The sequence below is a fragment of the Triplophysa rosa genome, linkage group LG8 (assembly GCF_024868665.1).
Source record: "Triplophysa rosa linkage group LG8, Trosa_1v2, whole genome shotgun sequence".
NCBI lineage: Eukaryota > Metazoa > Chordata > Actinopteri > Cypriniformes > Nemacheilidae > Triplophysa > Triplophysa rosa.
In genome coordinates this window covers 19068726-19084864 of record NC_079897.1, presented here as the reverse complement: position 1 = coordinate 19084864, position 16139 = coordinate 19068726, and the positions used below count along the sequence as shown (strand labels likewise).

Here is a 16139-nt window from a genome sequence, read left to right as displayed (position 1 = left end):
TGGCAATAACAACTTGATCAATATAAAGCTATTTATCACTTGTTTGGTTTGGCCTCAGTAGGGTAAATGAAAAAGGTGTCTGTGCGTAAACCTCATTCATCTGCTATAATAATTACGCAAACCAATAACAACAGATTTGCCAGTTGTTTAAGAGAAAGATGTTTACGCAAAGCTGCTCACTCCAATATCTGTATAAGGCTGGTGACATTATATAAAGCCAGCTGTGTCCTTCAATATGTGTGCAGAGCTGAAATGTCTGACACATGGATACTTTGGCCCAGACATTAAGCAAATAAAGTCAGAGGCAGCCATTACTCACAAACTAGACAATGGCTTTTAAATGTAAATGTAAAAACAATAACAGCATTTGAACACTTAAATACATTTTCTGTCTTACTGAGGTCTTTTGAAGATTAAAATCATCAATTTAGGCCCGGTTTCACAGACCAGGTTTAAGGCTAGTCCCAGACTAAAATTAATGTGTGACCTGTCTTAACTCAATATAACTTGCCCAGAAATATCTTAAAATATATCAGTGCCATTGTTTTGTCTCAAGATGCACACCAGTAACGTATGCTTCTCAGGCATTTTCATAAAAGCGACATAAATATCTTAATTCAACTAAGGCTTAGTCCTGGCTTAATCTAAACTGTGTCTGTGAAACCGGGCCTTAGACTTTTAATATAGCAATAGCAAGATTTATAGATGTCACAGGACGTTGGTTTGTGATAAACTGCAGAACTTTAGGGGAGATAAGAGGTGAACAAATGTAGATGCTAAAAACGGTACTCACTCTGTTGATATTCTATCGAAACCACTTGGTTAATCAGCACCTTAGCAAAACATGAACATGGGCCTATTAACAACAGGTGAAACAAGATGCACATACATATCATGGCCGCTTTAAAAAGAGTATGACAAGATGATTTACTCTGTAAATCCAAGATGACAACGACCACTGAAAGGGTGCGCTGCCTAGAAAAAAACACAATGCACCACAAATAATAATATTAATATAAAAAACATATAAACAAGTAATATGCACAGAATAATGATTACTTTTCCATAATATTAATTAATTTAAATATATATAGGCTATATTCAAAAATATCAACGGTGACGCGTAGGCTACAACGTGCATACGTAGTAACGCCGCTGGACGTTGAGTAGCCTAACCAACCAGTACGACGCACTATGAGTTGTTCCGACAAACTACAGCAGCAAACCATAAGTAAGAAGAAAAAGAATCGCGATTTCTATATGATGATACAATGTTGTTACTAGTTTTTAAACGAATAGTTTGTCATCAACACTGTTTAGAAATGCCATCGATACTGCGCATGACCAACAGAGTGCGCTCGCGACAAACCAAAACAATGAGCACGTGGTGAAAGTCAGGCTGTGCAACATCGTGAAGAAAAGTTACACCGTATTTTACACGTCTTATCTTACATTGTAACTGGTATGCTTAACATACGAAGTTTATTAAATAACACACTTAGAAGCGTGCAGTCGTCGAAAATGTTGAACCATAATTACCCCACAAAACAAATAGAAGAGCATTTTGGTTTTAGCCTGTACGTCGGAAGGCACGAATGCAGATGAAAACACCGCCCCCACCTCCCTCATCCTATTACGAGCATCTGCTGACCTATCGTGTCCCATACATTTTCACCTTTACAAGGATGTTTTGATGATGAAGGGACGTATGCAGCCGACATATAACCTATGTTGCCTTAAAGCGACTGGATACCTGTAGAGAAGGAAAAGTCAGAGAAATGACGGACATCCTAAGTGCATATAGGAGGACCTGATAAAGGTAACGGTGGTTTATTCTTACCCGCTCATAACAATACGCTTTAACATCAGTTCAGCACCGTCTGATAATAACAGATATCGGTATAAATGTCACGTCACTATAGATGTTTGTATTGAATCCTATTTAAGACAATAAACGTGTAAAATAATACTTTAAACACTTTATTTCGGCAGCCGTACAATGCCACGACACACAGTATAGGCAGATACAGCACATGAACAGTTTGAACGAGTTTAACGGTTCATACTGTGCATTTTACAAACATAAACATAATTTAAACTGTTCTGCCAACGTGATATTGAGAATAGTAAGGGGAGGGAGTGATGAGGGTTCCTCATGAAGTCCACTATCATCTCAAAGGGCATTCAGCTCAGGCTTGTTATGCCTGCACCAGACAGCCAGCAGAGCAACCTCTCTTCACGCACACACACAGTGTTATTAATATTTAGAAACTGTTCATTGCTCAATTCTAGACAAAAGCAAAAAAGCTAATAAGAGAAAATCGAGGCACGCACGCACGCACGCACACACACACACACACAGACAGTGTTATTAATATTTAGAAACTGTTCATTGCTCTTTTTTAGACACAAAGGCAAAAAAGCGAATAAGAGAAAATCGAGACGGTCCCTAAACTGAGCGTGAACAAGAAACCGGAAAATTAAAGAGTCGCGTCTTTTAAGGTGGAGCGGATAGCGTCAATACGAAGCTGCGAATAAGAAGCTGGATTCAGCCTCGTCTTTAATTAAACCTTTGTGATATGGTCTGGTTAGGTCTGGATATCAGAAACAGTTTTGTATTGACACACCTTCAAGAAAAAGGTGAAATAAGAGGTCATTAACGATTAAAAGTTCATGTTATGTCAAACTGAATGTTTCTGCGATATGGGTTTTGCGTAAGCATTTCCAAGTGACTTATAAACTTAATTGAACAAGGATTTAAGGTACTCTTGAAATTCCTTTGAGAGCAAAATTCTGACTGGCAGCCAAGAAATGTGCTTTAATGTGCTTAGAGAGCCAACAATGTAATCATTTCCCAGGGTGAAAAAACAACAACAAACGTGGAATTAAAAACGTCTATATGTATAAATATAGATACAGTATACTTGCTCTTGCTCTTCTCTGCAGTCAGTATCATTATTGTGGTTTTTGTCTTATGTTGATTTGTTGTTTGGCCTTTTGTGCCATGGACGTGAAAAATAAATAGAGAGATTATATGAATATTGTGGGATGGAAGATGGGGTGGTCCTTTTAAAATAAACCTGTTTAAAATAATTACTTGGGTAGTACTTACACCTCTCTATTTTCTGTTGGTTTATGCTTATCTGTTACCTTTAGGCTTCTGTATAGAACTCATTCGTGGCCATAAATTCATGACCTTAGTGTTTGTAGCACAATGCATTACCAGTTGAGCTATAGAAAAGCTCTTATAGTATTGCATACATACAGCATATGTGGAATTTGTGTTTGTGTACACACTGCTGCATGAGTCAAAGGACGTGTTTTACACCACTCCAATCTGTTGTCAAATTATAGATGTCAATTTCTCTGACCTTGTTTATATTCAAAATGGCTTCAGGATCTGGGTTAGTTAGTTAATGGCCTGTTTACTGAATCTATCCTTGTGTAGTTTTGTGTGTGCAGGTCTGTGTTGTGGGTTATTGAATTTGACCTACTGGTGTGTCAAGCCTCTGGTCAGATGTATGGTAATAAACTATAATCATGGTTGACATGTATGTGTGTGCCAGTTTGTCTGGCTTGGTAATATATCTAACTGTGGATTTGTTATCTTTATTATGTAAGTTTGTGACTTTACCTGTAGCAGTGGATAGTTTTAGTCTGTTATCAAGCCTCCTACCCAGTTCTTCCAACACCCTCGAACTTTCATTTTCAATATAAAATGAAACCATACCTCTGTTTATGTGTCATATCTCTAAGCAACTGATTAGCATCAGTAATAATAATCCGAGAGCCGCTCTGAGACAGAAAAACAGCTCCAATAATTTTGCGTACACCCTCGCAAATTAAGGATATGTTAAAGTCAAGATTAGAACGGTAATGCTATTTCACAAAGGTGATAAGAGAGGTGATGGGGTCATAGATTTTGTAAGCCAGCATTACTTATTATTTTTGTAGGTAGTGATGCTTTTACATTGGTTTTAGTCTCATCATCTGTCTGTTACTTCTATTCTTTTCTTAGAACACAAAGATCAAATGTTTCCACCGTATGTATAACCACTATTTAGTAAAATAGTCAAGGTCTAGGTAGATGAGCTCTGCTTCTCTATCTATGTATTTATTGTGCGGACGCAGAAGCAGAAGATGGAAGCAGACAGTGTGTGGCATCTTCAGAGACAGATTTATTGGTAACCAGACACACAGACATCAATGTGCTGCTGGTCAAGACCGCCCCAGACCACGTCCACATCTATCACTTAGCATTTCAGTTCACCCTAGAATAATGGCTACATGTAACCACTTTAATTGTCTTTTGTCAAACTGTTTACCAAAGGACCAGGTATATTGCATGTTATGATGGAGGCTGCATCCTATGATATTGTAAAATACATGTAAAATGAACGTAATGTTTTACAACAGTCAAGCATGGAGTTCATGGCAGCAGGTTCATTACCAGTGGCTTAGTTTTAGCTGACGGCTCTGCACACACTGTGGTCAAGGATTAAATATCATTGAATTTCCTGAGTGAGCGTAAACTGTTGGTATGTGTCCCCTGTTGTACCCTTGAGATCCTCTTGACAGTGTTACTCTCTCACTGTGTGTGTTTTTGCATGCCGGTGTAGATTTTCCCATGGGACGGAGCGGCAGATATTCAGGGGTGTGGAAATGTTCAGAAAGAGACCTCCCACAGGTAAACAATTAGTTTCTCTCCCTAAGCACACACATTGCCGGTTTGTGCTTTGAATTTAAAGTCCGGGTAAAGAGAATTCTGAGAATTGTTTCTAAACACATAATAGATGTTAGAAATGAAACACATTACAAAGACTCAGAAGTATGTAGTACTAAATTGTGGAGTTAAACCATTAAACAGTTTTTCACCAATTTGTTCAGGATTTTTTGGGCGGGGCTAAAATGGGGGATCGATGATGCAGTGGAGCATCCGAGCATGCATGGCACCTCCCCATATCACTAGAGCACCTAGCATCAGGTGTCTGCTCAATCACGAGCTCAGGGTTGTAAGCTCTTACGCACACGCTTTCAGGCTTTCTCACGCTCTAACTCTCTCACTCTGCCCAACTAAACAAATCTCACGCCAAATAACAAGCAAATGGTAACGCAGTAGCGTTACTCCGAGTTCTGAAGAAACTGCCGGGCTCGGAGCCCTCTCCCCGGACAGCACACCAAATACGCATACCTTTTAACCTACATTATTATCTGCATAGGCAAACTTGTGAATTATCTGTTTGAATTCAAATCCTCCCATAAAACGTTTTCACATAATTCACATATAGCCTACCAGGCTGGAGACTCGGGTTGAACTATGCGAGTGGGCGTGGTTTCAGCGCCAACAGCGGACACGCCCCCAGCGTTTGAGAGCAGAGATCCTGCTTATTTTTCTAAGATTTTGATAACTTATTTTATTTACTTGGATGTTTTTTTCTCCATTCACATTTGGCTGGGTGGTAAATAACACACTTTTCTGTTGTGTGACAAACTCAGAACACATACTTTAAGGTCACTTTACTCGGACTTTAACATCAAAATTTTGCTTTTTTGCCTCTTATGAATACTAAACAAATGTTTTCAAAATACTTGTGCTTGTGTAACATTTAGCCTCTTTGATTTCCCAAAATATCCATTTCATGCTTGAATAAATGAAAATGCATGAGGATATTGTTCTAATGAAACGATACGCCTCCAGTTCTTCAGGGGTTAAGATACTTTTTATAACCTTCCTGGCCTCTGCCGGTTGATTTTTTAGTTATTTTGGTATATTCTGTTTCATGGGGCAATTTGATGTGAACTTGTGTTTGTTCACTGAGACAATACAATGTTAGTGTGTGGTGTATTGCAACATCAGAAGTTACAGTAGGCTATAAACCATAAAAGTGTTTAGCAGTCAGTAAGTTTTTTTTCCTTGGCACAAGACTGCCCGTTTCTCTCCACTCACTGTGAGACGCATACAGCACGTGCACAGACACCAGACTAGTCCAGATGTCTTCCGCAGTGCCACCCCTTTGTACCCCTCCTCACCTATCCTACAAGAAACGATATGAAACTACATATCTGTCTTGAGCCATTGTGGCTCTCAATCTCATTACCGTATCCATATTTAATCGCCATGGAGCCAGCATGGTTGTTAGTTTCTCGTGCTCACGCACAGTTCTGCAGTGTAAGTTGCCCTGGCAACCTCATCAGCTAAATCCTATTGGACATGTCCTTAGCCAATAAAAAGACTTTCTGGTTATGTCATATAAAAACAACGGCGTACGTCCCATGGCGCAGCTCGATGAGACTGTTGTTAGTATATGAACTTGAATATGTCGCTGTCAATAAAATACATTTTTTACGACAGTTAGTATTTGTCTTAGTATTTGTGACGTTAATCTAGAAGTTGTTAGACCCTCAAATACAGGTAAGCAAACATGGGGGACCGCGTTAGTCAGATTGTATCTGAAACGAACGAAGTTAGGAGATAGCGCTTACTGGAAGAGGGTTCAGGGTCATTTGTATGACGTGTAGAATATACGCCGTTTTATAACTATGAGTTACAAGAACCAGTTCAGATGTGTTAGATAGGACTACCTCACCCCGAATGACCTCGACGACGATGCGGCAAATGAAATGAGAGAGGGATCGAAGACTGCGCGTCTGTAGTTTCATGTGTTCCGCTCGGTGTCCGTCATTGCGCGCGCTTTTCCGACGCTCCGCGCGACCCGACTGCTGTGCGCAGAGCTCTGTAAACACAACTGTGGGACATCATGACTATCCCGAAAGACATCCCGGAGAAGTGGTTCCCAATCATTCTCCCTCTAAAACGGAAGAAAGAGGGATTATCCAGCTCGACAAAAATAAGAAAACGTGCAGGTAGCCTACTTTTACTTGAGAGATAACGTTTTTAACCTTACATTTTCCGAATGACGGTCTATTTGTTTTTCTAAAATGTATGAAACAACACGTAAATTTTATCAAAATAGAGACCATTAAAACAATTGTATAATAACAAATATAGTTATTTATAGCAAGTACATTAACTTAGCCTATAAACAAATGCATCAGTGTTTACCCTTCCTGTCATGTGAATAAAACACTTTGTGCTCATCATAAATGTGTCCATTCATTCATTATTTCACCCTCATATTTCACATAATCGCCTTAAGAACAGTTTAATCACTCAACACTGTATATGTATGTGTGTGTGTCCCGTTTTCATGACCTTGTGATGATCATCTTCATGCTTCCCCCTGCTGAGGAAAACACAACATGTCATCATCTGTATTATTCGTCACACTACACACACAATCTTTATCATTTTGTCCCACATCTTAGTTGTTTTTAAATATAAAACATTCTAGGGTTTTGTTACCTTATTTCTGGTTTGAGAGTGAGCATTTTTGCATATTAACTGTTTCTGCTATCTACGTCATAAAAATATTCTCACAATACTCCAACTCAGTCCAATCCAACTCAGTATTTTCATGCTGTTTTAATCATTTCTTTTATAATGTGTTACATGTGCGAACTGTTATAACCAGGGTGAATTGCTTATCAGCGTGAGGTCAGGTTGCTGTATAATTGGCCCTGTCTAAATGTCATTTTTTGTGTTACAAATGCAGCCTGCAACATATTCACTTTAATGTGCTGTTTTGTTGCAGCACACTGTGTTTTCAGTGTTTTTGTGAAGAAAAAATAGTTTATATGAAAGTTTTTGTAACTATATCAGTGAAATGAGACAGTGGATGGTGATGTTTACTGTATGTTTTGGTTTGTAAAGTTAGTCAAGCTGAACTTTGTTTTGTATTTCCCTTTGCCATAATTGCCATCTCTAGTTTCTTTTATTTGTTTTGAATTGCCATCAGGTTTCATGCGCTCAGGTGATAGGTCTAGGGAATTTCGCTGTAGTCTCCTGTAGCCATTTGAATTTAGTGATTAGTCATCTGAGGCTACAGAATGCACAGAATAACAGTGAAATATTCCAGTTGTCTGTCTGTGGGCTTTATTTATGTCTTACCTCATAACAAGATATCTTAAGTACAGCATCTAGCATATCTTTGATGCTTTCGTTATCAGTCATTTTAGGATTAGCTCACTCAAAATATGTCTAGGATGACTCATCAGTGATGTGTGCCTTGTGTACAGCTATATAAGACCTGATACAAGTATCATTTTAGTTTTACAGTATATATTTAAAAGTCCCACTACACTTTACTCGTTTAGCTGTAAGGTCAAACAAGTCTTTGAAAATGTTTGTGGCTGTCAACTCAGTAAACTGTGTTTGTATTTTTTTCACACAGCTCTGAAGTGGCAAAATGCCACAGAAGCACAAAGAACCCGAAATGTGGTTGCATTTGCATTGAAATATGTTTCAGAGCTTTTCTTAGTAATTAAAAAATGTTTAGTTTAATGTTTAGTTTAATGCATATTGTCTGTTGTTTTAAAATTTGGTGGATGTGTTTAGTCAGTCCAGCATAGGGATATATAAGTAGATACAGTAGGTGAGCACTTTATCAGAGAGATGAGTCGGGTAGGAGCAGATTGCAAAAAGATAGAATATGCAAGTAAATCGTGCAGAATGAGTCAGATATGAGTTCAAGGTCATGTGAAGGGCAGACTTGTTATTGTCAAACAAATGCTTCATGATTGCGCAGCATACACATTTCGTACTGTCTGTGCAACTTAGTACACATCCTTCACTGCATCATACATACTATTGTACACTATATCAGTCTTCAGGAAACAAATCCTCTTTCTGCTTTAAACACTCCTAGTAAATCAGGAGAACACACACAACCCTTTGAGCAAACACAGAGAATTATTAATGAAGACATTACTGAGCGTTTGGCCTCTGTTTAAGGATGGAGTCATGTACAACATTTGGCTCTGGCTGACACGCTGCTGTGTGTGCAAAAAGGTTGAAGCACTGTAGCAATTAGCTCACCCCCTAAGAGGCTAATTTGAGCCTGTGGTTTGTCTCTTTGAGGCATTAACAGTGACAAATAGTTTGAAAGGCTCGAAAGGACATCAATGGTGCTTTAGCGATACTCAGTGCTTGAATTGAATCATGTCTTATGGGGGGTCCCCACCATTTTGGGGCGCATGACAAGTCCCCTAAAATCAGCGTAAAAGACATTCTCAATATTTACAGTATCTTGTCTGCACAAAATATAGATTTGTCATTATTATTGTCTTTTAAAAAAATATCTGAAGGACCTACGAAGTCTATTTTTTTTTACCTCCTAGGGGTCCCTAATGCCTTATGGGGGGTGCCGGATCCCCCCAGGCCTCCCCTTCATTCGAGCACTGGAGGCACTTTGATGAAATATACACTGTCGTTAAACCTCATTGAAGGATTTGGCTTGAATTGATTTACATTACATATAAGTGGTCGAAGAATCAATATTGTCTAAAATGACTTAAAGTGTGTGAATGGTGTCACAAAATTTAATCGCAATGGACTTGAGCAGAATCTCCATGAAGTATAAAATGAAAAATCTTCCATGTGGCTCTAGCTGACACAGTAAATAATGTGTATTGCATCACTGCCCACCAAGAAATTGCTGGTCTGTTTGAATCTGCACAGATTTTCTATCAACCATGTTCTTGTCAGTAACGCTGAATTACATATTCTGTCAACGGCAGTTTGAGAAACGTCACCCAAGCATCATTTCGCCCACTGCGGCTCTCACAGGGCTGTCCTTGGACGTATTAGTAAGGGCGCAGTGAAAGTGCTTAATGGGCCAGTTTTGCCGAGGTGCTCTTCAGTTGGAACTAGAGCCTCAGACAGGCATTATGTCATCAGCAGCCAATAGGCAGGTAATGCACTCTCGGACTCTGGCAACAGCAGTGTGGTTTCCATCCGGATTGATGACGGAGTACAGCAGATAGCTTGGAGGAAAGTGGGAAGAATAAAGTGACCTTGAGGAAGTGGGTAGAGTGATGGGATCAGGTTACAGTATATGAGTTTATAAATTATACCAAAGATATTAATATTAACAAGATGCGTCACTGCCATTGAAATGAATGGGGAAGAAACAACCTCCCTAGAGAAGCTTCGTGCATGCGTAGTATCTAAAGCAACATGAAAAATAATGTTTTAAGCGCAATTTGATCATCGGAAACAAACGTTATGGTACAGTTTATGTCATTTTTAAATTTTGTTTTTAAATATGTCGTTTAATTGGGATTTTAGCCAGCGATTGTAGCAATATCTGTATTCCCCATTCACTGCCATTGAAATTAATGGGGAGGAAAGCAATGCTCAATATGGTAGCCCTAGCGAAGCTTCGCGCATGCGTAGTATCTAAAGTAACATGAAAAATAATGTTTTATTTATTTATTAGATCTGTATTCCCCATTTACTCTTGTTTGAATTACGTAATAACTGCCCGGAGCCGCATTGCAAACATGGCCGCCGAGTGGCACGACTTCCCTAAACGGACTTTGATGATACTGCCTTAGCCCACATTCTCTGTGAATCGATAGGTTTATACACTGCAAAAAATGTCTTTCTTACTTAGTCTTTTTTCTCTTATTTTCCAGTAAAAATGTCTAAAAATTCTTGAATTAAGATCTATTTTCTTGATGAGCAAAATGCCCTAAGAAAATAAGTCTTGTTTTTAGTCAAAAAATATAAAATTTCAGTTAATTTGTGCTTAAAACAAGCAAAAAATCTGCCAATGGGGTAAGAAAAATAATCTTGAATTAAGGTTTACCTTTTTCTTAGTCACTCAATTCAAGCTTAATTTTCTTGTTTTAAGCACAAAATTCACTGAAATTTCCTATTTTTGGACTAAAAAAAACGAGACTTATCTTCTTAGGTCAGTTTGCTTATCAAGAAAATGCATCTTGATTCAAGAATTTTAGACATTTTTACTGGAAAACAAGAAAAATAGACTAAGTAAGAAAGTCATTTTTTGCAGTGTAGGAAATATATACAGTATATTAGAAACTGCATTCGTCCGTGCAGTGTCAGACGATGGTGATAAAAAGCAATATCATACTTGCAATCATGCTGTCAAACTAAATATCAGCATGTGTGTTTACATCCTGTTGCACGTTGACTCTATACTGCTAATGACTAATTCAACATCAGGAACCAAATATAATGCAAGAATCAACCATTGAAAGACAATATAGGTCAACCACTAATAGTGTATTTTTTCTCTTGTCATTGGAAGTAAAATATAGCTGGAGATGCTTTTTATGTATGCTGTACGTGTTAGTCTGTATGTGTGTGTGTGTGTTGCAGTCTGTTGGCTATGTGTGGGCCGTATTTGTGAACCTGTCTCCGGGCAGTACAGAGGAGAAACACATAAGCGAGCCGGCCTGAATTTACACAGGAAACCACAGACAGTGAGAGTCTCAGTCACAGAGAACAGGACCAAAACAGATGTGAGGAAACAGGTTACAGGCTGGCTATATGTGTTTGCGTGCAGGGCTTTGACCTTTGACGATGCACATAAATGTTGCAGCTCATTCAACAGACCCTTCTCTGTCTCTCTTCCTCTCTCTCTCTCTCTCTCTCTCTCTCTCTCTCTCTTTGAAGGTTTAATATAATCAATGTTAAGGTATGATTTAAGTCTGAATGTCAATGCAAACTGAGATTCATCTCTCTCTCTCTGGAAGAGTGTTTAACGTAATACATTTTAAAGCGTGTTAGGTTTGCATGTGGGTATGAACATATCGGTCTCGTTTTTGGCTCTCATATAATCAGGTCACCCTAGTTGCATTGAACAGATTCTCATCAATATTTAAGAAGCAACAAACTGCAAAATCAGACCTCCTCAATACACACAAAGAAACCTCACTCTCTATATCTTTCTGCATAAGCAGATGTACATACACACACGTGACCATGTGTTTATCAGGGTTAACGGGCCTAAGGTTATGTAGAGGAGGGTGCACGAGTGATGACGGATAAGAGTGAGTTTTAGTCTCTGACCAAATCAGATTCAAATTGATAAGTCACTCTGTCCTTAAGGACCGAGTCAGTCGCGCATGGATAATATGGTCTGACGACACCCCACCCCCACATACAACGGTCTGCTTGAAACAGTGGCAGAAATGACCTGCAGCTGCGACAGATGCATGGCGAAGTGAATCCGACAGAGCCATTTCTCCTTTTTATCTCATTATCTCCTGTTCAGAAGGGGAGAGAAGCAAAGGAAAGAGCTCTTCTCAGATAGATGCAGGTGTGTTTGTTTTGTGTGTTACTCTGGCTGGAAAGACACAGGCTGAGGTGAAACTGAGCTCCTGAACTGCTCTCGACGTTGAGTTTCGCTCTCAGCAGAAGTGAAAACCTAAGCTTTATGATAATATGACAACCACAGTCTATTCTCCGTCACGGTTAGTACTGTTTTCAGCCGTATAATGCAGAAATTAATCTGATGCCACCTCTTTCATTTCTCAGCTGTGCTGTGCTTGATGCGCTTGTTGTTTCCATCTCGTACAGAACAGGTGGTTTTCAAGCAGAAAGTGACTGTACGGTATATCACTGGATGATTTTTGTGATTTTGTGTATTTGAGTGTAGGGTCTAGTGACATTTGTACATTTTTCATTACATAAGTGTCATTTATCATGAACATCTCGCCTACTATGGCAAGCCGAATAAGCTTTTAATCATTCTCAGGATATGCATTTTTTATATCAACAATTCAATTTTTACTAGTAAAAATTATAATTCTTGATATCAACAATGGAATTTCTACTAGTAACAATTACTATTTTTGATATCGGTAATTAAATTTTCACTAGTAAAAATGTGAATTCTTGATGTCAGCAATCACGTCATCACGCGCAGAAATGTGTATTCTTGATATCAAAAATTGAATTTCAACTAGTAAAAAATGTAATTCTTGATATCTGTAATTGCATTTTTACTAGTTAAATATCACAATAGGCTGCCATTCAAATTCAATTTCAGATATCAATAATTCATTTCTTACATGTTAAAAATCTTATTTCAGATATCAGAAATGCATTTCTTACTAGTAAAAAACATAATTTTTGATATCAATAATTGTGTGGTTACTAGTGACAATGTTAATTCTTGATATCAACAATGTGATTGTTACTAGTAAGAAAGCCGTTTTAGATATCTACAATTACTCTTAGATTTAATGGTATCTGAAATGTATTTCCTGATCCTGATATCAGAAATACCAAATGCAACATTATTGATATCTGAAATTGAATTTGAATGGCAGTCTATTGTGATACTTAACTAGTAAAAATGCAATTACAGATATGAAGAATACACATTTCTGCGAGTGATGACGTGATTGCTGATATCAAGAATTCACATTTTTACTAGTGAAAATTTAATTACTGATATCAAAAATAGTAATTGTTACTAGTAGAAATTCCATTGTTGATATCAAGAATTATAATTTTTACTAGTAAAAATTGAATTGTTGATATCAAAAATGCATATCCTGAGAATGATTAAAAGCTAATTCGGCTTGCCATACGCCACCACTTTCTTTGCATGGCAACTGTATTGACGGTTTCATTGGATGCACGCGCATGGCTCGAAGTGAACTACTAATAATTAATCATTTAACTGTTTTATTTAATTTATATTATACAATAACTGTATTAAATAAACAATTTGTTGAATTTTATTGTATTTCATTTTTTAAATAATGACTTTGTTGAATAGGTTGTGTAACTTTGTTTTAACACTTAAGTTTAGCCAAGTAACGGTTCTTCTACTGGTAACCCAAAATAAAACTGGCTACTGGCCAGACAGATATACTTTTAACTTGCTAGCTAATGTAATTTATTTGTTGTTTCGGTTGCTTGTCATCTGAAATAATCTACAGGGACTCTATTCTTTGCCGGAAGTTAAATTTGGGCCACAAAAACTGCATGCGCAGTAAGGTTTACGTTGTTGCTTGAAATGTCTAGATGCTACTCAAACAATGACAGATTTTGGTAGATATTACTTGGGAGAAGAATGCTTTTCGTTGAGCTGTTAAAAAAAAAGTTGGCCCTATGTCTTTCCTGTTAGTCACATGTGTTTTGGTTTCATAACAGAGGAGGAAAGGAGAGTCCGAGCCAACGACAGAGAGTACAATGAGAAGTTTCAGTATGCTGTAAGTGACACACGCACAACCTGTACTGTTTATTTTACCGTCTTAATCTTGTTCCCCCACATCATTGAACTCTGTTGTCATTGTCCACTGTCCCTTTTTCCTGTGTGTCCACAGAGCAACTGCATCATGACCTCAAAGTACAACATTATCACCTTCTTAGCTGTCAACCTGTTTGAGCAGTTCCAGGAAGTTGCCAACACCTACTTCCTGTTTCTACTCATACTGCAGGTACTGTATGCTTTTACTGCAGTGTTTAATAGACATGAGTGTGTAAAGGATTACAGAGAGTGGGATCATAGCTGTGTGTAATAAAGCAATAAGCCCCAAGAAGCAGTGGGTTACAGTGCATTTTATAACAGCTAAGGGCGTTGTGGCACGACGCGAAGCGGAGTGTCTAAAACCCCGTAGCTGTTATAAAATGCACTGTAACCCACTGCTTCGCGGGGCTTATTGCTTTTATAAAACGGTTATTCCATATGCTTAGCAAGGTTTCATAAAATAAAGTAAATAAAATGATATTTAGGCTATGTGGTGCGGTCAGCCGTTATATATTGAGGTATTTTATAACGGCTTAGAACTCCGCTCAGCCAATCAGAATCAAGGACCAGAACTGACCGTTTTATAATCGTGTATAAATCAGCATCCGGGATTGGTGCTTCAGTGATGTCAGCTTGAAATAAAAACTTGGATGCAGAAAAGTGTGTTGAAATTATGTGGAGAGATACACGAATAGTAGAGAGCTGGGCGCTCATGGGAAATATGCGTTTCTCTCTTTGTACTGAAGCATTTTTAAAACATTGAATTGCCCTTCATAGATTGAATTTATAAGATTCGTGTGTTTTGGGAATTAAAATGTGCTACAGAAATGTCTGAAGGGTAAATGTGTGTTTGTTTTTGTGTCAGTTGATTCCACAGATCTCCTCATTATCCTGGTTCACCACCATCGTGCCTTTAGTGCTGGTGCTGAGCATCACTGCAGTCAAAGATGCCACTGATGATTATGTGAGACGCGCGCACACACACACACACACACACACACACACACACACACACACACACACACACACACACACACCCACACACATACTGTAACTTACTGTAAATCCCAAAACCCCCTCACACACAAATTTCACATACACTTACAACGACCACCTAACATGCCACAAGTACCGCACGAAAAACAGATTCTTACAGTTCACTTTTGTCTCTTTGCATTACAGTTTCGTCACAAGAGTGACAACCAGGTGAATAACCGTCAGTCTCAGGTCCTCATCGGTGGCATGTGAGTCCTATATTAATACTGTATGCTTCCTTATATTTCCTTTGACATCATATTGACAAGAGAGGTCATTCTAGCAATGTAATATTTAAAATACAATGTACTGTAGAAAAATGCAATTGTATCGTAAAAAATGCAATTGTACAGTGCCTTACAAAGCACTAATGAGTTTCCATTATTCTTTTCTTCTCGTTTTCAGTCTTCAGAAAGAGAAATGGATGAATGTCAGAGTGGGTGACATCATCAAGCTGGAGAACAATCAGTTTGTGGCAGTGAGTCTTCTGTGGTGTTTTATGACATCACTGTCACCCTCTGACCCCAATATGAATGGCCTTTCATTAAACATGCTCAATAAATAGACATCAGCTCTCAGAAACTGTTCTCAGTAATTCATGGCAATGCACTTTATACTCACCCACAATGTCTGATGGATTTACTGCTGTAAAGCACCATGTTTTTGATCAAGTAACTGAGGTCTGATTTGATAGGCTATTTAACGCTCTCTCTCTCTCTCTTGAGAATAACCAGCCGTTGTGTATGTGTTACAGGCTGACCTGCTCCTGCTATCCAGCAGTGAACCTCACAGCCTGTGTTACATTGAGACTGCAGAACTAGATGGGTAATTGTTTTCTTTTTCATCTGCAGTTCGTTCAGCTAAGATCATTTTATCATCTGATTTCATGTAGTTTTCAACATTTCGTGTAGTTTTAGTTTTGTTTTCAGAGGCGTACTTTTAAATGCTGACATAGTTTCCAATTTGATATTT

General features: G+C 38.3%; 1 protein-coding gene across 2 annotated transcripts in view; it reads left to right on the top strand.

Moving 5' to 3' along the window:
* The first annotated feature begins 1664 nt into the window (after nucleotides 1-1664).
* The window catches only part of atp8b2 (ATPase phospholipid transporting 8B2), a 31224-nt gene continuing 16749 nt past the window's right edge, over nucleotides 1665-16139 (top strand). The window contains exons 1-8 of one of the 2 annotated variants that reach the window (XM_057340512.1): nucleotides 1665-1819; nucleotides 4620-4687; nucleotides 14036-14094; nucleotides 14209-14322; nucleotides 14998-15096; nucleotides 15315-15376; nucleotides 15573-15645; nucleotides 15922-15992. In XM_057340512.1, the coding sequence (XP_057196495.1) occupies nucleotides 4663-4687; nucleotides 14036-14094; nucleotides 14209-14322; nucleotides 14998-15096; nucleotides 15315-15376; nucleotides 15573-15645; nucleotides 15922-15992 (503 nt within the window). In that variant the 5' untranslated portion in view covers nucleotides 1665-1819; nucleotides 4620-4662. Of the gene's footprint in view, nucleotides 1820-4619; nucleotides 4688-6283; nucleotides 6865-14035; nucleotides 14095-14208; nucleotides 14323-14997; nucleotides 15097-15314; nucleotides 15377-15572; nucleotides 15646-15921; nucleotides 15993-16139 lie in introns of those variants that run through there. The other variant, XM_057340511.1, reaches the window with a different exon arrangement.